Here is a 24482-nt window from a genome sequence, read left to right as displayed (position 1 = left end):
TTGGGAATTGAACCTTTAACATCGGCATCTTCAAGATAAGTAAGATTTACTGATTTTTCTCCTTTTTTCTCCAAGATATAGCACCCGATCCTGCAATCACCTCGAACCACATCATTGCCAATCGGATATTAGTGATTGATGGATTTTCCAATTGCATAGTAGGTGTCTCCCTCTTTAAATGAACGGGTAAGAATCACAAAGTCTCGAGCCGACACAGGCCAGATACTCTTGTACTTCATCCAAGTGAGGCGATATTCTCCTTCCTAGTCCAATATTTTCACGTCTTCCATCATTGGGTCGATGAGTTTATAAGTCTCTGAATGTGCGAGGAAATCGAAGATCTCATCCATCGTGTAGCCTTCAATAAGGAGTTCTCCTTTGCTGGCAACTCCCGAACCGGTGTCGAGTTCATACATGTTGCAGGGTTCAGTTCCAAACTGTTTCCAATGGGAGCTGTGGTAAAGGTCCTTGAAGATTTGGAAGGCTTCCTTGGCGTTGGCAGCCCATTCACTTTTGGTCTCGATCTTTCCTCTTAACCCTTTTTGTTCAGCGATGCAAATTTGATCTCCCTTTGCGATCTATTCCTCTGCTTCCTTATTGATGAGTCCTTCCATATTTTATTTTTTTAAAGTTCTTCTATTGGATATATTTTTATGCAAATTGATTTAAGATATTCATTATGAGAAAATGATTTTGGCAAGTATTTAAAGATCGTACGTTTTCTGATATCTTAATTCAATTTTTATTTTTTCACTAAAGTTTGAATATATGTTATTCCAAGATTTATCAATATTTTGTTAATTAATGAACTGATTTAAATAAGTATCAATCTTTTTATTGTTTTCTATATTTATCAGATTCCATAACTAAATTATTATGCAGCCGTGGCAAAAAAATATTAAAGATCAGACAATTTGGTTATCAAGCAAGTCATAAGGCCGGTAACAAGTTTAATACATCCTGAATTTTTATAAGATAAGCGTTCAAGCCATCATTATTTTAAAAAAATACAAAAAAAGAGAAATGGTCTTGCCAATAGTATAAATCTTTTATCAATATAAATATGTATATGCATATTTTAATAAATATTGTGAATAGAAGAAATCTTTTAATAGATAATATTTTCTTATTTATTCGTAATTTTTACTAATGGAAAAGTTGAAAAACGGTGTAGTGAAGGAAAACAAAAGAATGAGAAGCGTTGTTTCAACATTCAATTAAAACCTGAATGACACGATATTATAAAAAAATCATCACTTGTAGTGATCGAGATTCAATCATATCTTTCCCAACATTTTTTTTAAATTCTGTCCTATGAAATATACAGATAGACAAAGACATCAATTTTATAATTCTAATTCCTTTTGTTTATTTTTAATAAAGATTAGATTAAAAGGGAAAATAATATTAATTGATTTTGTCAAGATATGAAGAAAGTTGTGAAACTTAGACAACACTCATATGGATTTGCATATTTTTTTTTTATATCAATAACAAAGTAAATTTTTATTTTTTAAATATTTAGAAATATTCTCATACAGCCAATATTATATATATATATATCTTTATAATTTAAGAATTTAAAAAATTTAAAACTTATATATACTAATTTAATATATGTATATTCATCTTTTTCAAACTCATAATAAACAATGTTAGTTAACCCTTCAAGCCAGAACATAACAATCAAACTCATTTTGTTCTACCTCCTCATAATAATTGATATCACCATCAGCTCATTCGTCGAGAGTTCATTTACTCTTAGTGCTTAATCTACCACTACAGCCAATACCATGTTCATCGTAAAAAAACATAATACAAAAAATAACATCATAAAACAATCTTATCATATTCTGCATTAGCCTTTACAAATATTGTCCGTACTCTTGCTCATAGTCATGGTCTTGATCCTCTTATGGCAGACCTATTTGTTACGATTCGGAATGCTTGGCACTCTTTTCAGATAATTTCTATATACTTTTCTTGTCATCATTCTAGCAACGAGTACAGACTTGAAGTTTACTAACCATACCCTATATTTTTGTATTGCTTTATTTTTAAATCAATAGTATTGAGTGTTGCTGAGCGGATCATTCGGCTGGTTTATTTCCTGCAGAATTCGGGCGTTAGTGAGACCACAATTTGGTCGTCTAACGTGTACCAGATCATGTACTACCTCAGATTCTGTTTCTATCCGATCTACTACGGATTCCTGATCGATATGAGCACGAGATTAGCGAACCCCCAATATTACAGACCTAGCAAAGACCCATTAAATTGATTATTATTTTTTATGTTCATATTTAGCACTTAATTATAACTTTATTTCTTTTTACAACCTATTTTATTTTTCTTTTTCTTTTTTATTTCTTTTTGAATTTTGTTTGTATATTTCATAGAATGCAAAATTAAAATGATATTTATTTAACTAACTTATATTTTTTTTTATTTCTTTCTCAAGATAAATTTTATCTATAACCATGAATATTGATTTTTTGAATTTTAAATAAAAAATAATGTCCAAATTGTATTTTATTTTTATATATGCAAATCTCCATTATTCCCTTTTCTCACATGACTCTCATTTTATTTTTAGTAATTAACCCATTTACTTGACAATCCTTTTTCTCAAATTCCCTTATATAATTAACTTAAAGGTTAATCATCAAATGTCTTTTTTTTTATGAGGAAAAAATAGATTTTCATAAATAACATTTAATTTAATTTAATTTACAAAGTAACAACATAATTTGAAAAAATAAAAATATATTATCAGCCTGCCGCCTCCTTAAAATCAATCTTATTGATTACTATAAAATATTATAAGGAGTTACGCGAGAAAATTGACGATTAGGAAAATTAATAAAAAAAGCTCCTTATTTTTAATTAAGTAAAATATACGGATATTAATTGAAATAAACAAAAAAATCTTTGCTACATTTTTTAAAGATGCAGATCATCAGTTTTTATTTACCATTATTGTCTTCTGCCCAATATTGACTCGGACGGCATCTAGGTGCGAAGAACTCGAATGCCATCGAGATACCATTAAATCGCAAGTAGTCGTCACGAAAAGGAGGCTTCTTCAAGGAACTGATCATATGACTAGCATAAACGATTTCATTAGGAAAACTCAAAGCTCATTACAGCAGGTTCCAGTTAATATATTCCAGAACTATGTTCCACCGCCAAAAATGTATCCAACTTCTGACAGTTTCATTGAAGCAATACGAACTATGCCCACAGGAAATTAAATGAGGAATGATATCCCGAACCCGCTCCTCAGCAGCGCAGACTATATATCATCGAACTCACAATTCTAAGCTCCATTCTATCCACCACCATTACCGCAACCCCTTCCACAGCCAATGAAACAACAACAATCGCAGTCAACGAACAGCAAACCCGCTAGAAATACACCTTCTACAACTTCTTCTGCAAATTCAAATGGGTCAAGATATCAAATGAGCTCAGGGCCCTCTCCCTTCATTGAAAGTCTCCTAACTTCATATGTAAAACCTGCAGCCGTACCTTCACCGACTGAAGCGCCTCAACCAGCCCCGGTGGCTGACCCCTCAACTCCCTTTATCACAGGAGTGGGGCTAGCAAACCCACTGTTACCAAAATCGATACCCAATCCACTTCAATCTAGCTCAGTAAATTAATAATAAATGGGGTAAGCCGAACCAACTCCCCATCAAGACATCAATTAAACTGCGAATCATATACCTAATCCACTGAATTCTCGTCCAATCTCCACAGTCTCAACGCAGCAGCAATATGACATTGTATAATTAAATAAAACAATACACAACTAAAGCAAAAGTAATATTAATAATAATACAATATCCCCCAACACTAATTCCTTCGAGACTCCAAAAAAGATTTCAGGAAAAAATCCATTTATACCACCTTTCGACTCTCCTGATTTCGACCTTGCCAAAGTTTATGATATGAACCTCGATCAATCAGTCACAGATAAAATATTAGCAGAATATTCTGATTACCTAGCTTAACAGGAGTAGAAGGAGAATTTAGCTACTCGTAGCAAATAAGAACAAATCAAAGCCAAAATTGAAAATGACAAAAAGATTGCTGGTGGTATTTAGAGTATCCCGAATGTTAAAAATACGACTGAAACTAATAAAGAAAATACTCATGAAGTAACAACAACAAAAATACATGAAACAGGGAGAGAGTTCCAGGATGATATGAAAGTAGTTGTGACATCAAATTTTTATTAGTCCACTTAAGAAACACCCATAAATGGTATGTTAAGCAGAGATGATCCGAAGGTAATAACTCCATAAAATTCAGATGACAAACCCATGATTTAACATTCAAATCAAGTAATCAAGGTAACACCGGTTCCATCACTAGTTCCAACAGAGGTGCCATCAATGGAATCAACAATCCCAGTAGTTCCAACAGTGGTGCCATCAATGGAATCAACAATCCCAGTAGTTCCAACAGAGGTGCCATCAATGGATTCAACAATCCCAGTAGTTCCAACAGAGGTGCCATCAATGGAATCAACAATCCCAGTAGTTCCAACAGTGGTGCCATCAATGGAATCAACAATCCCAGTAGTTCCAACAGTGGTGCCATCAATGGAATCAACAATCCCAGTAGTTCCAACAGTGGTGCCATCAATGGACTAAACAAATATCCCAGTAGTTCCAACAGTGGTGCCATCAATGGACTAAACAACAATCCCAGTTGCATCAGTAGTTTCAACAGTGGACTCAACACCAGCCATAACCACAACCCCAACCACAATACCAGCTGTATTAACTTCCTCAATCCCTTCTTTGCCACTATCTATTCCTATAATATCATCAGAGCCATTGAGTGTAATTTCTTCTGTTCCTTTGACTCGCATTGATAAAATATCTACTATCGATTCATAACAAACTTTTAAATCTTTTCCTAAAGGCATCGAATCTCAAGTAGTTACAAATAAATATTTCAATCCTTGCCTGAACAGCTCTTCTAGTCTGAAAAAATGCCTTAAATGTGTAGAGACGTATGAGTTATTGAGTGACGGGACCTGCCAAGACCAATGCCAAATTCGCAATAAATTAGGCGTATGTACAAGTTGCAGGCCTACCTATGCCTTATATAGGTCTCAGTGTGTCAAACCCGAAGATTCAAATTGTTTATCTTTAAACAACGACAAATCCTGTCATACTTGCACTTAACGATTTTATCCTTTAAGAAACATTTGCCAGAGAGTGAATGTGAATTGTGGAACTTACAGCACGGTTGATGGCAAGTGTTTAAGTTGCTTGAATAACTTTACTTTATTGAATGGCTAATGCCGTATTCCCAAACAGGGGATTATAGCTGGTTGCAGAAATGTTCAGGCGAATGGACAGTGTCTTCTCTGCAACCCTGGATATTTCCTGACACCAACATCAATTTGTCAGAAGATCGATGTAAATTGCATAGATTTTAATTGGCTTACCAAATCTTGCCGCAACTGCAAGCCTGGATTCAAATCCGTTGGATATGGTTGCAATGCACTTCCATGATGTTTTTATAATAATCTTTATTATTTTATGAATTTTTATATCAATATATATTTATTTATATTGATAATTTTAATTGATTTTATTTAAGAATATTGTAGAAAAACTACAATGCCTTTGAATAAAAGGGCTAATCAGAGAAAGCAGATTTAACTATTTATCATTTGATTCTATTTTTTAATCTCCATTAATTACATTTAATATTTGATTCTTAAAACAATAGTAAAAATTCTATTTCATTTTCTGTATTTCTCAATATAATAATATAGTGATATACAGTTTCTTCAGTGTATTCGTTTTTATGTTCATATATTTAACTATAGCGTTATATATATATATATTTAAGAATAGCAAAAAGACACAAGCATGAAGCCATCACTTAAGTTTCCAAGGAATTCTTAACAACCGTGAACATAAATATTTACAGATAACCAATCCTAAACGAATTCAAATTTTATCGCATAAGATTTCTATCTCTCGAATGCGAGGTTTTAAAAAGTACATGCAATTAAAGAAAATACAATAATGGGAGGATGGGGGGGTAAAAGGTTATTGTTTGAAAAAATTAAATCTAAATTCAGATGATTTGAATAATTCTGTTACCTCTTGTCTATTACTTTCCTTAGCGTATTCCCATATGAAAACTAAAGTAAGCAACCAATATAGTTCTGATGCTTCTGGGATCAACATATGCATAACCATCTTGTTAAAATCTAAGCATTAAGCTCACTTGTGTCGGTATGGTAGAGTAATATTCTCATCAAGATAAACAGTTAAAAACAAGTATTAACAAAACAAAAAGCATTCACCATGCCGTCTAATTTCAAATAAAAAACTCAACGAAATCTCATAAAAAGTAATTTTTTTTTTACAAATACTAATAGAAAAGTAAATAATATAAAATAATTATTTTTATATATGTTTTAGATTTGTTATTTTCAATGTTAAATTTTGTTTCTTAAAAATACAACATTATTTGTAGCAAAACATTAATATTTTTTCAAAAAAAATATTAATTTAAACTCAACAAATTTTTCACTGTTGTATGAATATTTAATATCGAGTTCATATTTTTGTGTGGTAATTCAACTATCAAAATATTAATGATTAGATGACTTTAATAGCCTACGATCTTTAGGACCTACTTTAATAATAATTAAAATTAATTCAAATATTTTTTAATTTCAAAGAAATTCAAAATACATGACAGGAAAAGGAGGAAAAGGAGGTAAAGGAGGCAAGAGTGCCAAAGGTGGCAAAGTGGCCAAGAACAAGAAACAAGCCCAGTCAAAGTCGGCTAAAGCTGGGCTCCAATTCCCAGTGGGCAGGATCCACAGGTTTTTGAAAGGCAGAGTTTCTGCGCACAACAGGGTAGGCTCGACCGCCGCAGTGTATGCTGCTGCCATCCTCGAATACCTCACAGCTGAGGTGTTAGAACTTGCTGGGAACGCTTCAAAGGACTTCAAAGTGCGCAGGATCACCCCTCGCCACCTTCAGCTCGCCATCAGAGGAGATGAGGAACTTGACATTTTGATCAAGGGCACAATTGCGGGAGGAGGTGTGATTCCCCACATCCACAAGTCCCTTTTGGGTGGAGATGGTTCTGGCCATAAGGAACATGATGCTTGATTTGATACATTTCATTCATACATATTTTTTGTGATGCTTATCATTTGCATTAATCATCTCTTTAAATTTACCTCTTGTATACTATGTAATATTGGTTTTTTCGTTAAGTTGGAAACGAATTTCCCTGCAAAATTCTTATTTAAAAAAAATATAAACCCCCATCACTTGGCTTTGTTTACTATCAGTCTTCTCCAATGTGAGTGGATTTGAATTGTTTTTTAAAAAAACTATTGAGTTAGATTGCTTCTCTTCTTTTTTTTTTCTCTTTGTTTTTCCTTCGATAAAAAAAATACAATAGTTCTCCTTTAACTATGTAAAAGAATGCGCGAAGGGAAATCGACCCTAATTTCTGTCTAAAACAGATAACTAAAGCCCTGCAAGCTTGCTCTTAAGAAACCCCATATGTCGAAATACGACGATCGAATGCTTACATTATGATGAATTTATAAAAAAATTGTGGACTACAAGAAACTAAAGCAGTCGAGAAGAAAACAGGACCAGATTTAATGGTTTTAGCCAGAGAACAAGAGCTTAAGAAGAATTGAGGAAGGTTGATTTTTTTGGATAAGCAAATGAAGATGTAAAAATTGGAGAAAGGAAAAAAGGGTTTAACATGCACTCTGTTTCGTTGATTGGGACAGACAGCAAATGTCTGAAATTGGCTGAGAAATAGAGAACTTGAGGAGAGAGTGTGTATATGCATTCGCACGAAATGGATGAATATCGAGACTAAGCTTGGTCAAAGGATGAAAAAGTAAATCATTCTTTCTCTTTCTTTGTTTTTTTTTGTATCATAACTTTTTTTAATAAATATAATACACATATATTTTTTAATAAATAGGTTAACGAGGAAAAACAAACAAAAAATAGTTACTGATGAAAAATAAATATTATATTCTGAATGCAACAAAAACGAGAGAGGTAATAATAGGCCCGATATTTAATGTATATTTAATGTATATTTAATGTATATTTAATGTATATTTAATGTATATTTAATGTATATTTAATGTTATATTTATATATATATATAGGTTGTCCAATATAATCAATACATATATCTATATTTTATACAATAAGTATATTCTAATTAATTTGTGAATTTCGATTGGTTTATTTTTTAAACTAAAATAGTATCAGTGTTACGAATGAAATAAAAAAAAGGCAATTTTATTTGAGAGAGAGATAATTAAATATAATCAACAGATATTTACTATCTATATATTGCAAATAAACAAAAAATAAAATAATAATTAAATATACTATTATTTAAATTTTGGAATAGTTAGTTGAAATAAAAAATATCTATTTATCTTGATCAAATAACAAATAAAAAATATAATTCTGTCATTTATTATATATGTATATTTTATTAATATTTTAGAAACTCGAAATTTATATACCTACATTAATGTATATGGGTATCAAATGTTTAGATAGCCACGAGTATAAAGTTTCTTCGCTTCTAAAATCTAGAATTCACTCAGATTGTTTCCTTGGAGCCCTAATGCCTTCAGCTTTTCGAGTCCGCATAGCAACTCAGCGCCTTTGAAGGTTATTTTGTTATTTTACACCCACAACAAAGTCAGTCCTCGCAACTCCACCAGATACTGTAGCCCTGAGTCTGAAAGTTCCGTCTCACAAAGGTATAGTTCCTGCAACTTTGTCAGATTGCGGGAAACAGACAGTGCTCCTCTGTCCCCGACCTTGTTTCCTCTAAGGTCTAGTTTAATTAGCTTCTGGAGGTTCATCGCCACAATCTGGCAGGAAAGTGCTGTAATCTTGTTGTTGCGGAGTTCCAACTTGGTAAGATTGTTCAGAGAGGTGAGAGCGGCGATCCCGGAAAGCATGTCCTTGTCATCGATTCCGCGGTTGTTCAATAGAAGTTCCCGAGTTGTCGGCGGGTAGGTGACTCCCTTGACGACCACACTGCAAGCCTCGACTTTCTCAAACTATTCGGGGTTGTCGATATTTCGTATGCTGATCTTGCGTTTGAGATCTTTGTGTCGATTTTTTTAATCTTGAAGTAGAGGAAACAATGCCATCTATGTATAATTTATAAAAAAAAATAAACATGAATAGTAAATAAATTCTTCGCAGTAAAAACCAGTAATAGTAAAAAAAATAATGGCTATCATTGATGTGAACTTTTTAAAAAAATAAATTTATTTTTCTTACCTATTTAAAAGCCTAAATGATCTTGTCGCATTTATCACTCTCCAAATATTTATCAACCATAGATTCGATCACTGAATGCTGATAGAAAACAGGACTTCTAGCTTCCATCTCGTTAAGTTCGTTAATTATGGTGATCAATCGTTTTGAGGGGAGGTTGCTATAGTTTCCACACGAAATCTCAGAAATCAGGTCCATCGGCAGTCTCTTGTCCTCGAGAAACACAAAATCGAGGCGATGCAACATCTGCAATACTTTCATCTCGTCTTGTTCGAGGAGGGCGACAACGCGTTTTCGGAGGAACGAGTAGTGATTCGAGACACGGAGACAAAGGTCGCTGACAGCTGAAGGATGATGCTGGACTCGATTTTTTTGGAGGAGAGACTGGAGCTTGGCGAGCGGCACTCGTTAATGATCATATGAGTCAGCACAACTTGTATTTCCACAGATTACGCAGCAGCCTTCCTCAAGGGGAGATTTGGATGAAAGAACCATAGAAAAGTGAAAAAAGCTAAAAATAATGATAATTAGAGAATAATAATAATTTGCTACTGAATAAATATAAACGCCCCTCCTCCAATAAACTATATAAATTATTTTTATTTATCTAATAAGTAATCACATTTCTATTCCAGCTTCATCTATTTACTGCCCATAATATTTTTTAAAAAATATCCCGATATCTACTAGATATATTCTAGATATATTTTTATAAATATTGTATTTATATTATTTTATCTAAATTTACAGATATAATTGTAGAAAAACATGAACAGATTGTCTTTTTTTAATCACCACCATTTAAATTCGCAGATTTTTTAATATACATATCTCTTATTCACCCTTTTTACATTGTATGCTGCTTGAATCCGCAAAAACAAGTGGCTGTGCCTCATTATTTTTTTTAGATTATTTTTATTAATAAATAATCGAAATATTGGCTGTTTTTTATGACTGGTTGAATTAGTTATTGAATATTTAAATATATCATTCGAGGCATTGACAATATAATCCAAAACAGAGAGAGAGTGCTAAGAAAATACATTGGATATCTAATATAAAACTATTTACTTAAGCATAATCTAATGGTTGCTGAAATAATATAGAATTGGAAAGATGTAGAGTATATATTTTTGTAAGTCTCCAGAAAAGGTTTAATACTTTCATAAAAAGGAGTTATATCCATTGATAATCACTTCTATTGGTTCTTGAAGGAATTATGACTTACTATTTTGCAAATCTATCAATTAAATAGATAGTGCATTGTAGTCAAGCATGATTAAATATAAATATGTATTTATATTTTTTCAAATAATTAAATTAATCCAAAATATTTCTCATTTAAAAAAATCACTTTTAGATACAAGTAATTTCGGAATCGACTGCCAAATTATCAAAAAACAAAAATCATTTTATTGTTTTCGCCGTTCTCCTCATAATAATATGAGCAATCTATTTCTCTCGATTTATGATCACCATGATTGAGTTTGTTGGACCATCTTTTGATCAAATTCTTTTTCCAAATCTTAGAGTTCCTTAGAAAGGCCAGTCAGAGTTTATTTGACGATCGTATTGGTTTTGTCCGTCGAGGTCTGGACCTTGATCTCCACCTTGTCGACGAGTGGATGGGGCATACGATACCCCGCGAACCTCACCTCTTTCTTCTTGAGAAGGTATATTCGCAGCAGGTCTCCGATGGTATGATCCTCGAGGTGCAGTACATAGGTCATGCCGTTCGTCATCTTCTGGTCCTTGATGACTTCGACCGAGCGGTACGTCGGGTCTTATTTGGAAAGGAAGTATGCCCTTTTAAATTTTTATCTGAAGTCTTCGCCTCCGCTCATCTTGGATGATGGTTATTAAAATAGTAATAGTAATTAGTTGTATTATAAAGTATATAAAGAGTATTGATTTTTAAGTTGAATATTTGTTTTTTTCAATATTCTCGAATATTGATTTGTATAGATTATATTTTTTTTGAATGAGTAAGTCAATATTTGGGAATAGTTGAACTGGAAAACACCAAAATGTATTGACTAGGTTTTGGTCATTTGAAACCAAGATACTTCGTGTTAATGTATACACTAATTTAATATCTTAATTTTTATATAAATATCTGGATCGATAGATATAAATAAGACTGAAATCCTAATCCTCAGTTATTAAAAAATATTTGAGAAAATATTTTTCAAAATTCAGTAGGGTCATCGTTTCTGGGCAGATTCGCTGCATTTATGACAGTATTAATGCTTCCCGAACCGTGATGCGGCGCCGATACTTCTTCTGAAGGAGGGTCTCCAGTTCTTTTTTTGTTATCCGTCTCTTTCTCGTGCGCTATGATGAAGTCTTCCACAAGCCTAGTCGCCTCCTTTTCTGCTTCATCAGTGGTCATAGGAGTATCCCGGAAGAATCGCATATGTTGAAAGCAAGTGAACACGTAATTGCTACCTAACTGATATACGTCTTTGTAATCGCACTTGACAAACCTTATTCCCTTGGAATAATACCACATCATACTATCGATCAGTTTTTCTTTATGATTTCTTAAGTGCTGGGCATAGAACAGAGACTTGGGCTTCAACTTGGGTTGGTTCGGACCAGTATTTTTTGCAAATCGGGTCCAGTACCAAAAGTCCGTAGAATACTCTGTGGGTTGTTTGATAAAATGGACCATATGAATTTTCTCGAGATCCGCGCTCGACATTTCTCGTAATACATGGACATGCAACATCATCGCCACGCTGTAGAGCCCAATCCTTTCCAATGCTCCGTGCTTGTTAGCAGCGTGTGCAATCTCGTCTTAATGTTACGGCAGGTTGTCGATGACTGCCCTGAGACAGTAGATTCCGTCCGCTCCTTCAATGCATTCGGGCACTTTATTGGTTTTCTCATTTACCACAGGCTCAGCCGCATTGGCCTCGCGAAAGGGTGGGTATATAAAGCTGTAAACATCTTTGACTACATTGTTATCTTCCCTGCTGAGATCCACTACGAAGTGTTTTAGTTTCAGGGCCTCGCTTCGCAGAATGGCACCATAGCGTCCATGGCGAGCTATAAAATTAGTATAAGGCAGGATTCTGTCATCGTTGAAAATGGTGACTAATCTTTGTTGTTGTGGGGGATTAGCAACCGGTGGAAATGGGTCGAGACCAAGTAGGGAATCCGATTCGATATATTAATCGTCAAGTTCAGGAATTGTTTATCTTTACATAATTTTATTTGTCTCTGAGATTTATTGAATTGTAGTTGTGGAGATAATATCTTATATTAATTATATTTATTTTTTATTATTGTTCACAATTTCTGAGTATTAAAAAAGTATGATTTTTTATCACAGCTCAAGTATTTAGTAGTCCTTCGTCCTTTTAATTTTGTATTTTTATAAAAATATTATGCATATTTACATTGATAATATATATATTAGTAAAAAACCAGTATTCAGATTAATCTAAGTTCATATAAAATAAATGTTACGTTATCTATTGAATTTCAAAATGTTTGTTTTTTGTTTAATATCAATGGGACTATCCCCTGTTCGACAGCTGAAATTGACTCTGAATAACATTAACAACATCATTGAAGCAAAAAATATCTAAACCCAACAATTTTCCTAATGTTATTTCTATATTCTTTAGGTAGCCATAAATCCAAATATTAAGATTTAACATATAATATCAGTAAAAAAATAGTTTTTTCAGAGCCTAACAATAAGATTTTTTAACTATTCCAAGGTTAATTGTTTTTTGTAATGGCAATGATCGTGTTCCTTTGGGTCGTACATCTTCTGGTACTCACTGTTGTACGAATCAGGAAATCCTGGCTCGGGGTTGTAACTATGTTGAGGTTTATAGCTCTTTTCCAACGAGGCAGGCTTCTTCGTGAATTCGGACTGGTAGTTGGAAGTCTTCGGAATATTCATATTGGGGAAGAGTTGGTAACTAGGAATTAATATAAAATAAAATAAATATAGATTTTTTAATTTTGTATTTACTTTGACTATTTGGTAATAGGACCAGATTGTTGGACACTCTTGGGTACGAATTATGAATTGTACACTGTTCTGCCTTCGAAAGACCCGCCTCCTAAGAGGTAGTTTTGTGGAGGATAGATCTTGAAGTTGTTGCTGCGCCCTCCCCAATTCATAAATTGCCCTTGGTTGTGGGTCTGCATAAACCTAGGCGCGTTGTCTTCTATGAACTGTTCCGCCTACTTCTGTGGCTTTGGGGCTAGTTGGTGAGGCACGAAGTTGGAGTTGTAGTTGGTGGTGTCAGTAAAGGGGTAGTTCGCCTTGTATGACTATGCAGGCCTGAGCGATGTGGCGGGGCGAGTCATTGGTTTTTTGTTATATTAGTGTTTGTAAATGGAATGGCCAGTCTTCGAAGGCAGTTCCAATTTGTACTTGCTGGGCTTCACCGAACAACATACCTTTGTTTTATCTATGTAGTACTGGGCATTCTGCTCCACAATTTTTTTCAGATTCTCATCAAAGAGGTTGTCGTAACTTGGCGAGGTTGGCTTCACCTCTTTGATGGTTTGATCCGGGCAGGTTGTCCCAAGCTTCGTAAGTGACAGCGATTTATCGAGGTTTTGGTTGGTTTTCTGTGAGTGGAGATTGATTGCTGATGAACTCATAGCTAAGGTGGAGGAGGGTCTGGCATTCTTGCTGAGAGACTTATTGAGGGGTTGCTTGTGGCAACAACCTTTGGCAGTGGAATTGGAGGGGCATTGTTTAGCATATGTGATGAGATTTATGCTTTTGGACCTGGGCTGGACTTGGCAGTTTGATGCGTGCATTTCTAAGATTATTTTATTCTGTTTATGGAAAATTTGATATAAATTAAATAAATATATATTATATACGTATGTTGTTAATAATGAATAAATGTTAGAGGGATTATTGTTCTATTCGGATTTTAACTAACAAATGTATAGTTGCTATAGAATTTCTATATATACATAGAAACAAAAAAACTGGAAAATATGTATATAATGAAGTAAATATATCAAGAAGTATCTCTATTTCCTTTATTTTCTTAAAATTTGTTATACATTAACTGTAAATTTGGGATATCCTTCTCGTATAATATGTGAAGAAAGAAGAATGAGAAAAAACTACGTATATTGTTAAAAGAATGGATGGATGTATTTCATCATTTCTTTTTTTAGAATCATCTGAATTGTTAATTTGAAAATAATATAATATTCCAAACTCCCGATCATGATCTTTCGAGCTTTGTAGTTTGATAAAAATCTAGGCATAAGAAAAACAAACATCATGCTTAAATAAACCTTTCTTATTTTACAGATATAACTGATAAATATAGAAAAACAATATTTGAGATTAAGACATCGTTGATTTTTTTGAATTATTGTATGTTTATAAAGCATGATTGTTGATGATTGTTATAATAATATTTAATAAATAAATAAATAATTATAAACTTGAATAGATCAGCAAAAATAGTCGATAAAAAAGTATTTTTGTTGAAGAGTGGAAAAATACAATGATGACACAAATTGTGCGGACCATTTCAATATGGTAAAATAATTCTGCTTCTCTGAAACACTCTCCATCTCTCACATTCACTTGGCCATTCAGAAATGGTTCCTACAAATCATTAATATATAATATATCTATCTATCGAACCTTTGATGGTATTATATTTTTAATCACTTGACATTCTATTGTTGCAAGAATTGAGCATCAATCCTCAATCTGCGAGTTCGAGAAAGATCCTGATAAATTAAATTCCAAACATATACTTTATTTATTCCTACTCATTGGTAACTTAATTACAGATTTTGTTACATTGGTGATATAACATTTTAAACAAAAAAAATGAAGAATGATATCAGTCCATATTCCATTTTTTTAAAACGAATTGAGAGGAAATGTTCAACACAAAATATAAAAACATTAGCTAGTGCTAGTTATTTGCAGACTGACTGTTTTGAATAATAAATACATACTCGTTTCCTGTTTGATATTCCTATTATTAAATGAATATACATGTACATATTATATATCATTTTGGCTTATCTATTTTTCCATTCAGTACATGTTAGTAAATTCAAAACAAAACACACTACCTTATAAAAATTATAGCTGATATTCTGCATCATATTATATGACTGCTTCTTCAAAAGTCATAATTATAATCTGTATTTGTTTTTTATTCAAAATATATAAAGCTAGATTTAAATATTATATATCAGATTAAAGAATAATGAATTTGTTTGTAGTCCAAAAAAACATCGAGGAACAGTTTAAAAAGCCAGAATCCAAACGAGAGATTCTGCTCTTCGAATAGTATCCCACAACCTATACATCTATACTCTACATGCGATATTGTTATTTTCAGTAAACTCCTCTTGCTCTATACAGCCCAATATGGAATATACTTAGTCCCACAACTGGATAACATAGATCGTAAAAAATAACCATCATAATCTTAATTAAATAAACATGCACCCATTGTATAATCTAGTTTGGCATGGCGTTGTATTTGTACGGAATGGTCTCTACAGAGAAGGTCGATTCAAGTTCAAGGTGGATTACCAATAATTCCCAGAACACCCACCCAAGGTGACATTCCTCTCTGAAGTTTTCCATCCGATGGTTCATCCAGAAACAGGAGCCTTGGATATCGAAGTACAATAATACAAAAATACAACCATTATAAAAACATTGTGCACTTTTCCAATCGGCAGAAATTATTAAATAATAAATGGAACTACGGCACTGAAAATCTTCTCTTTCAAGTCTTCGAAAAAGTTAAAAGCATATTTTATGATGTGAAGAAGTTGTAAGTCCTGGACAGCTTCAATCCTTCTGCTCACGAGTTGTTCAAGGCTAACATCGAGTAATTTTACGTGAAGGTGATGGGTTGTGTCTAAAAATCCAAGAATAAATTGTATCAAAATTATGAAAATACGAGTCTCAGAGTAATAATAAAATAATATTAAAGCAAAAATTTAATGCAATACATCTAAATATGTGTTAATTATCTTTATTTAATTTTAAATATAATTTTAGTTCAGCGAACCCCAAGCTCAACATACAAAGATGGCAGACTAACTCAAACTGATCTGCAGCAAAAACAACTTGACAATGGAAGATAAAAAGAAACAATTTCTTAAATATTTACTCCAATGATTGAACCAAAAAAACACTTAATTCGAATAAAAATATATTTTTTGTTAACACTGTTTTTTTTGTAAGGATGAATAATCTATCTGCAGTTATAAAAATATATCTATTGATCTGTTAGACTTTTTTAGTATGTTTTTATAAACATATTTATAAATATATTTATAATAAAGTGGTATACTTAAAACAAATTACATAAAAAACCATCAAAAATATCATTTTTTATTAAATCATCAATCCCATCTACCCACATTTTTTTACAATAATAAATATCGAAATCTAATTTATATTACCATACCATTAATATTTACATGAAGCATTGGGACTAGATCGCAACAAAGTTACAAAGCTTAAAATAGCACTCGCCACCACCACCGTAGACAATGCGCTACCTACTCAAAGTCATGAATGGCGACACTATTATCGAGGAAGAGATGGTCCATTAACTCAAAACATTGCAAGAAACACTCTCCGATTATATCCAAATGTACGACTGCCAAATTCCCTATCGAGGACAAAACAGCTAAAATGAATTGAGGGCAGCCGAAACAGTCGATCTCCAGAAGAAGATCAGAGAGTATATATTCGAAAACAAGTTCTAAGAAGTCGTGATTCAAGCAAAAGAGAGAAAGAAATAGATTCAGCTAAACTTCGAGTTGGTAGGGGAAATCATAAAATCGGGAAGCTAGTCACAAAACGAGAAAGCCTACCTAAAAGAAGTTGTTAAAATAGAAGATAATAAGATCTATCTCGAGGAAAAAATATAGTTTCAATCCTCCAAGAACTAAACTAAACAGCAGTTTATTTAAGCTGACGAGAAGCATCTAGACCAGAACCTGAATCACGTGATCAAAGAGTGCACACCGGAACTGGCAAAGAAAATTGTCTTCCAAAGCTATGAAAGGATCATCGAGAAAATCGACAAAAATAGTCAGAGACTCTCATTAAAAAATTTGCTCAGCAAATCACAAGCCATTAACAACTTAATCCCGCGTTTCTTTTGGGGAAATCGATTCAGCAAAGGTTTGGCCAAGATATAGACTAAAAAGTGGATGTGTTCTACCAGTAAAAGCCAAGTCCAGCAACAGTCTATTCCATGCTAATTTTGACTACCAACTTTGGATCTGAATACAGAAATGGAGTGTATAAGATCGAAAAAGGAGATTGGAAAGAGATGGAATGCGAATTTCATCAGACTCTCATAAATGAAGCCTCCCGAATGCTAGTCACGTTGGCATTAAAACAAAAAATAGGGGATATTTGTGGTGTCGGACCAGGAGCAATCATCATTGACTCAATAACTTAACACTAAGCAAAATGTAGATTTCCGGTCGTACAAGCAAAAAGATAGAACCTTTCTTTTTCAAGGATAACAAATATCGGTGTTATCTTCAACAAGCTAGCATTATGCCCAAGCGATTTTACTGAAGAAGGATTTTTTGAATATGAGGAGGGGACGGGTGAAGTCCAAAAAAGGGGAAATCTGCCATATTATCCTCCCATAGGTTGGACTCGCTACGGTCTCAAAGTTCAGAAATACCATCAACTGGATGGAAACGAAAAATGGATCGGCATGGACCCCGACTATCCCGAAGGACAATGGGCAATCATGTATCACGGAGTTCAAAGGCCTGATAAATAAATATAACAAAAAGAAACTAATAAAAGTTCGGTACTCACCCAGCTCATAGTTTAGAATGGCTTACTTCCTGGAGACAACCAGGTCCACTAGTTTACGAAGCCTCTCATAAGTAGTGGCATCAAGAGCATGCTCAAATCTCATGGTTAGCCTTTAGAAAGCTATCTTGCAGAAGAGGAATACTCCTGTTTGACTGCCACAAGCACAACTTCTATCAGCTTCAAAACAAACAAGGACAATGTCGGAAAAGGAGTTTACGGTTCTCCCTTCCCCACGACGGTTTGCTACACTCATGGCTATGCTGGGCCATTTTCTATTAGCCCATAGGACCCGGAGCAATACTTAATTGCTTTCATGTGCCGAGTCAAGCCCACGAAAGTGTACATCTGTGGCGAGAGGCCCGTGTACTGGGTAGTGAGAAAACCATAACATATAAGGCCATACGGGCTACTGGTTACGAAGTTGTCATCCATCAAGAAAGGTCTCTTCAGTTTGAAGCAAAACTTTAATAATTACTATAAGAACTATGAAGAGTTCATTGAAGTGAAATTGGCGCGAGAGACAGGCTAAGTTTAAAAGAATTCCTTAAAAACATCCGAGGTTAAGCGGGTCTGATTCTTTTTAATGGAAAATTGGTTGAATTTGTTTTGACTACTAATGTCAAACCATTTTAATATATACGGATATACATATCTATTAAAAATTAAATTTACATACATTATTGAGACAATAACATATTTTAAGTTAATTATATATCATTTTACAAGATAAATGGAGTTTACAAACTGGCAAAATACAATCAAATCGATTCATGGGGTTTTTATATCACCTGAGATAATACTGGTTCAGCTTTATCCTCTACTTTTGGAATCTAAGCTGCCATGGCGTCTTGAGCCTCGTCAAGGTATGCAGCATATGATGGATGATCTTCAAACGGTCTCTTTCCGAGAATCCTACGAATCTATCGACTATCCAAAGTCTCTTTTTATAATAACTATTATGACAATATTTTTATTAGATCAGCATGCTGCTTGATCATCACCATAGTCTTCTAAGTACATGCTTCGACTATCTTTTTAATCTCCTTATCGATTTCATGTGCTGTATCGTCCGAATATGACTTAAGATACTCTGTTGATTCGAATGTGACGTTTCGCAGTTTCTCAGATTCCGAATTTGGTAATCATGGCTTCCGCGATTTGGTGAACCTTCTGCAAGTCATCATATGCACCAGTTGTGATTCGGCCAAAGAAATGTTCCTCTGCACACCTTCCACCCAAAATAAAACATATCCTGTCCATCAGCTCCTGTTGCTTTTATAGTCTATTTTCAGAAGGGAGATATTGTGCAAATCCTAGTGCACCCTTTGATCTGGGAACGATTGTCACCTTTAAGAGTGGATGGGCTCCTTCAAGAAACCAAGAAACAACCGCATGCCCGCTTTCGTGAACTGCAACGACCCTGCGCTCTTACTTTGTCATTCCTGATTTTCGCTAAACTCCTCCAAGAATCCTATCACTAGAAGCTTCAAAGTCTTCAGGTTCAACAAAAGTCTTGTTTTTTCGAGCAGCCAATATTGCTGATTAGTTGCAAAGATTTGCAATTTCCGCCCCACTAAACCCCGGCGTAAGTGTGGCTAGTCGGCTAGCAAACTGTTCCAAAGTTCGAGCTGGCGAAAGTTTAATCGGAGCCAGATGTACCCTGAATATTTCCCTCCTGCCCTCAAGATCTGGAAGGCTAATTTCAACAATCCTATCAAACCTTCCTGGCCTGGTTAGTGCGTCGTCGAGGAGCTCTTTTCGGTTAGTGGCAGCCAAGATGATCACCCTTGAGTCGGTTCCGAAGCCGTCCATCTCCACTAAAAGCTGATTGAGGGTGCTGTCTTTCTCATCATTAGAGACCATGCTGTTCTGACGCTTTCGACCGATTGCATCTATCTCATCGATGAAGATGATTGATGGAGACATTGCTTTGGCTTGTTTAAACAGCTCCCGGACTCTAGAGGCACCTACCCCCACATACATTTCTACGAAGTCACTACCTGAGACAAAGAAAAAAGGGACTCCAGCTTCTCCTGCGCATGCCTTGGCCAACATTGTCTTACCCGTTCCAGGAGGTCCCGTCAATAATGCTCCCTTGGGAATTCTCGCACCTAAGGCTTTGTATCTATCAGGATGTTTTAAAAAGTCAACAAATTCCTCAACTTCGTACTTGGACTGTTGCAACCCTGCCACATCTTTGAATTTTGTATTGGTGTGTTTTACCATCTCAAATCTCTTCTTGGTAGGGTCATTGAAGCCACTCAGCCCACCCTTTGGACCTGCTTTATTCATGAGAGAGTTGGTCCGCAAGTAAACAGCGAGTACAATAACCATCATCACAGATGAAGCAACCCTTGAGTACTCAGCCAACATGGATAGAAGCTCCGATTTGTCTTCATAGTAAAAGGGAACTTCCTGGTGCTCGCTCAAGAGATCTAGAATTTCCTTGGTGTCCTGGATATGGAACTTCTTTTTATCAGAGCTGTCTTTGGTGCGATAACTAACGATTTTGTATTTATACTTCTCTGCATGCACCGTGACAATTGTGACGTCAATCACCTGCTTATCAATTAGGGATCGACTAAATTCGCTCCAGCTCGAAGTCTGGGTTCTGGGAATCTGGTATAGAATTAATCCCAAGAGTAAGAAGTGGTACGGCTTGGGTTACCAACCTTTCCAATACAACTTTACCCTCTCCCAAACTCCTTTGGCCTATTTTTTCCATGACTCTTATTATTGATTTTTTCCTTTCTTATCGTCATTCTGCTTGCTGCCCTCCCTTCCCTCATCTTCAGGCCCTTTTTGATTTTTCTTCATCCGCTCGTTCCATTTGCTGAATTCCTATTCTAGCTTTTTGAGAGGGTCTTCTTGGGATTGCTTTTACTATGGCTTGGATTGCATAGCTTCTTATTCCACTTTCTTTTATTGTTTGGGCTCAGGGGCTGGCTCGTTATTATTATTATTATTATTGCTGTTAAGATTTTCCTCTTATTTTTTAGGTTCTGGTTTTGTGGTTGTTTTTTATTGCTGTTTATGAGGGGTGGGAGCTTCGGGTTTCGATGACTTCGTCCCTTTCGTTCTTTGAAAGTTCTTGAACCCTGATGAATACTTCGAAATATGTATATAGATATATATTTTGCAATATTGACTTTACCTTTGGGATCTTTGCCTTCAGAGAACCTGAATAGTACAGGAGAGATAATAGAGTGGGTTGATACTCTTTTGAATGTAGTTGCCAATATCCTCAGCATTTTAAATATTTATATAAGTATTTATGTATATTATTCAAGGAATCAAAGTTATTACTAATATATTTTAAAAATATTTAAATATATTATTATAATTTACTAGAAGTAAATATATTTTATATTATATTTCTCTTTAACAAAAAGCACTCACTTAAGTTTGGTTTTCGTTTTCATTTTTAATCATCACAATTATAATTTTAATAATATATGTCATTGCTATACATTCATTTTTTTGTCAATAAATTATAGAGTTTTTCAGTTTTCTGATGAATAATCATAAAAAAATATCAACCTACAATTTTCCCTATTAAAATTCTATCAAATTGAAATGGGGAGAAAAAATTACATTCTGTCCTATATGTTCTATAAACAAACAATAGTAAACTAGGTTAATAGCTTTAGACATAAATTTCTTTGCAATACTGAGATATTTTTTTATATGATGTGATAATAGAACTTTGACAAAAAAATATTTATTCAACAATAACATTTTAGTAATACAATGTGAGGACAATGTACTGCTCTTACAGAGCTAAGGAATTTGTTTTTGAAATTGTTTTTTTAATGGTTTCCGCCTCTTTTGTTTCAATAACATTAATTTTTTAGTTTAAAAAAACATGTAATTAGTGGTTGGTTTAACCATTTCAATAATTGTTTAAAATATCAAATATATCGAATGAAACTACCTAAAAATGTAGTTTTTAACAATTTTTCCTATTTGTTATCAGAAAATTATGATATATTTTTTAAAATGACTCTATCTCTGAAATATACTAATTTATTTGAGAAGGTATTTATCTATGCATAATTTTTTATCGATTTTTTAATATATGGGAAAAAATAATCTAGCCCATAAAAAAGCGAAACCTACTGCAGCTTTAGCCCCTGGGGCACGATATTTCCAAAAGATGGTCAGCATCGCAAAGATGTAAAAATAAACCAATAAATATAATATTCAAAATTGCTAAAAAATATTCGAATAATATTCATCAAAATATCTTTTGATGAATATAACAAAATATAAAAAAATAGTAAGGACTCGTGAGCAAGATTTCTACTTGAACTAACAAAAAATAAATTAAATTATAAATAATGAAATAATAATAATTATAGTATTTTTTTTTTATTAATGGTTCATTGTTATGTGTGTGTTTTAGTATTTTTTATTGTTTCAGAATTTAATTAAATGTAATATAATGAATTAATTAAGTATTTATTTAAAAAAAAATATATATTAATCTCTAATATTTTATAAATCAATTAATAAAATATCTATATCTCCATATATAAAATTTAAAATATATTATTTTTTTGATATATTTGTTTAAAAATGTCATCAAGTTAATCAGAACTCTTAATAGAGGAACCAATATCATCCAGTAAGCCGACTATGAACCCTAAATCTCGTCCAAACACGTCCAAAAGGATCAAAAGAGAGTATCGAGCCACCCGCCATCGTAAGAGATCAAAAAGAGTGAGGCTTGTGAACACACATGTGGTTTGCGAGATCGATCCAAAGGGAAATTTTCGAGTCAGATGCTTCAGTCGAATATAAAATCTCTTCTAAGGCTCCAGCACCCCATTGGATGTTAATGGCTTGTATCAGGCCAGGGCCATAGATTTTGCTGAAAAAACCATACGCGAACATATGACCCCTCTACCTCAGCCCCAATGCTTCTAAACAACTATGAAACCGATGCTATTTTCTCAAGTCATTTACCCCATGTACCCAACGGCTCAGTCAGTATTTTCGCCTCAATCTTGGGCGTACTGACCTGATGGAAAGACATGGCTATTTTATTTTTTAAATGAAACAAAAGAACGAGAGTTCCTTTCAACCTTGATATTCTTTGCCAACGATTCGATCCTTCCCGTGGAGTTTAGACTAAAAAATACGTTATCAATATTAGTTTTATCTAATGGCAAAGACTATTCAAGCAAAGTAGTGAAAACGGCTCTTATTATTTGTGACAAAAAAAAATGAAATAGTTTTCTTTTATATTTTATGCAATTTTAAACAATGATTTCGATAAACAACTAAGAATGAAGGCTAACTTGTGTTAAGAATTATAATTCTTGGAAATTAGATTGATAATGTTGGGGGGGTTTTATTAATACATAGATAAACAATAATTATTTCTGTGTTTTTATAAGCTATAAAAAAAAATAGTTTCTAAAGACATATTTTTTAAAAATAATAATATTATGAGGTTTTATTTTTTGTTTATTGGACTCTGAAAAATTGATGATTATTATCGTGGAAATGTAACAATAATATTAAATTAAGACATTTTGGATAGACATTCTAGAATTATAAAAAGAATAATCAAAATGTTTTGTTAAATATTGATGCTTATATTGTTATCACTAAACTCTTTACTGTATTGCATTTGCAATTGATTCAAATAATATATTATCAGCTCTGAAATCAGCTACTATAAAAAGAGTTAATATATTAAATAAAAATTTTCAGTATTTCCTTATGAAGTTATTTAAATTTTTAGTTATTTTTTATTTGGTTCTGTAATTCAATTATTGTAAAATTACATGATAAAATAATCATATAAGTTATTGTCTTCAACCACTTAAATATAGATAGAGCAATAGAATAGTACATTTTATTGCAGAAATAGTATTCAATTTTTTCTATCATTCGTAGCAGAAAGAAATCCAAATCCAAATCCAAATACAAATACAAATACAAATACAAATACAAATACAAATACAAATACAAATACAAATACAAATACAAATACAAATACAAATACAAATACAAATACAAATACAAATACAAATACAAATACAAATACAAATACAAATACAAATACAAATACAAATACAAATACAAATACAAATACGGGTTGGGGTTGGGGTTGGGGTTGGGGTTGGGGTTGGGGTTGGGGTTGGGTTGGGGTTGGGGTTGGGGTTGGGGTTGGGTTGGGGTTGGGGGGGTTGGGGTTGGGGTTGGGGTTGGGGTTGGGGTTGGGGTTGGGGTTGGGGTTGGGTTGGGGTTGGGGTTGGGGTTGGGGTTGGGGTTGGGGTTGGGGTTGGGTTGGGTTGGGGTTGGGA

General features: G+C 33.5%; 1 protein-coding gene, 1 long non-coding RNA gene and 1 pseudogene across 2 annotated transcripts; 2 read left to right on the top strand and 1 right to left on the bottom strand.

The window, feature by feature from the left end:
* Window positions 1–6713: 6713 nt before the first annotated feature.
* LOC148298621 (histone H2A.V pseudogene) lies at window positions 6714–7182 on the top strand (annotated as a pseudogene).
* Window positions 7183–15567: 8385 nt separating this feature from the next.
* LOC148298620 (uncharacterized) lies at window positions 15568–16506 on the top strand. The gene is made up of 5 exons (XR_015839170.1): window positions 15568–15645; window positions 15698–15765; window positions 15824–15987; window positions 16047–16280; window positions 16372–16506. It is a non-coding gene; the product is annotated as an uncharacterized LOC148298620 (long non-coding RNA).
* A 2411-nt stretch (window positions 16507–18917) lies between these two features.
* LOC148298619 (uncharacterized) lies at window positions 18918–21452 on the bottom strand. Its single transcript, XM_088276748.1, is given in 3 exon segments — window positions 18918–19293; window positions 19295–21263; window positions 21320–21452. Coding segments are annotated over 2 exon segments (1542 nt in total). The 5' UTR covers window positions 20539–21263; window positions 21320–21452; the 3' UTR covers window positions 18918–18995.
* Window positions 21453–24482: the final 3030 nt, after the last annotated feature.

The sequence above is a fragment of the Brachycentrus maculatus genome, unplaced genomic scaffold (genome assembly GCF_059751285.1).
Source record: "Brachycentrus maculatus isolate JH-2025_06_01 unplaced genomic scaffold, ASM5975128v1 h1tg001804l, whole genome shotgun sequence".
NCBI classification, from domain to species: Eukaryota; Metazoa; Arthropoda; class Insecta; order Trichoptera; family Brachycentridae; genus Brachycentrus; species Brachycentrus maculatus.
This window is presented reverse-complemented; position numbering and strand designations above follow the sequence as displayed.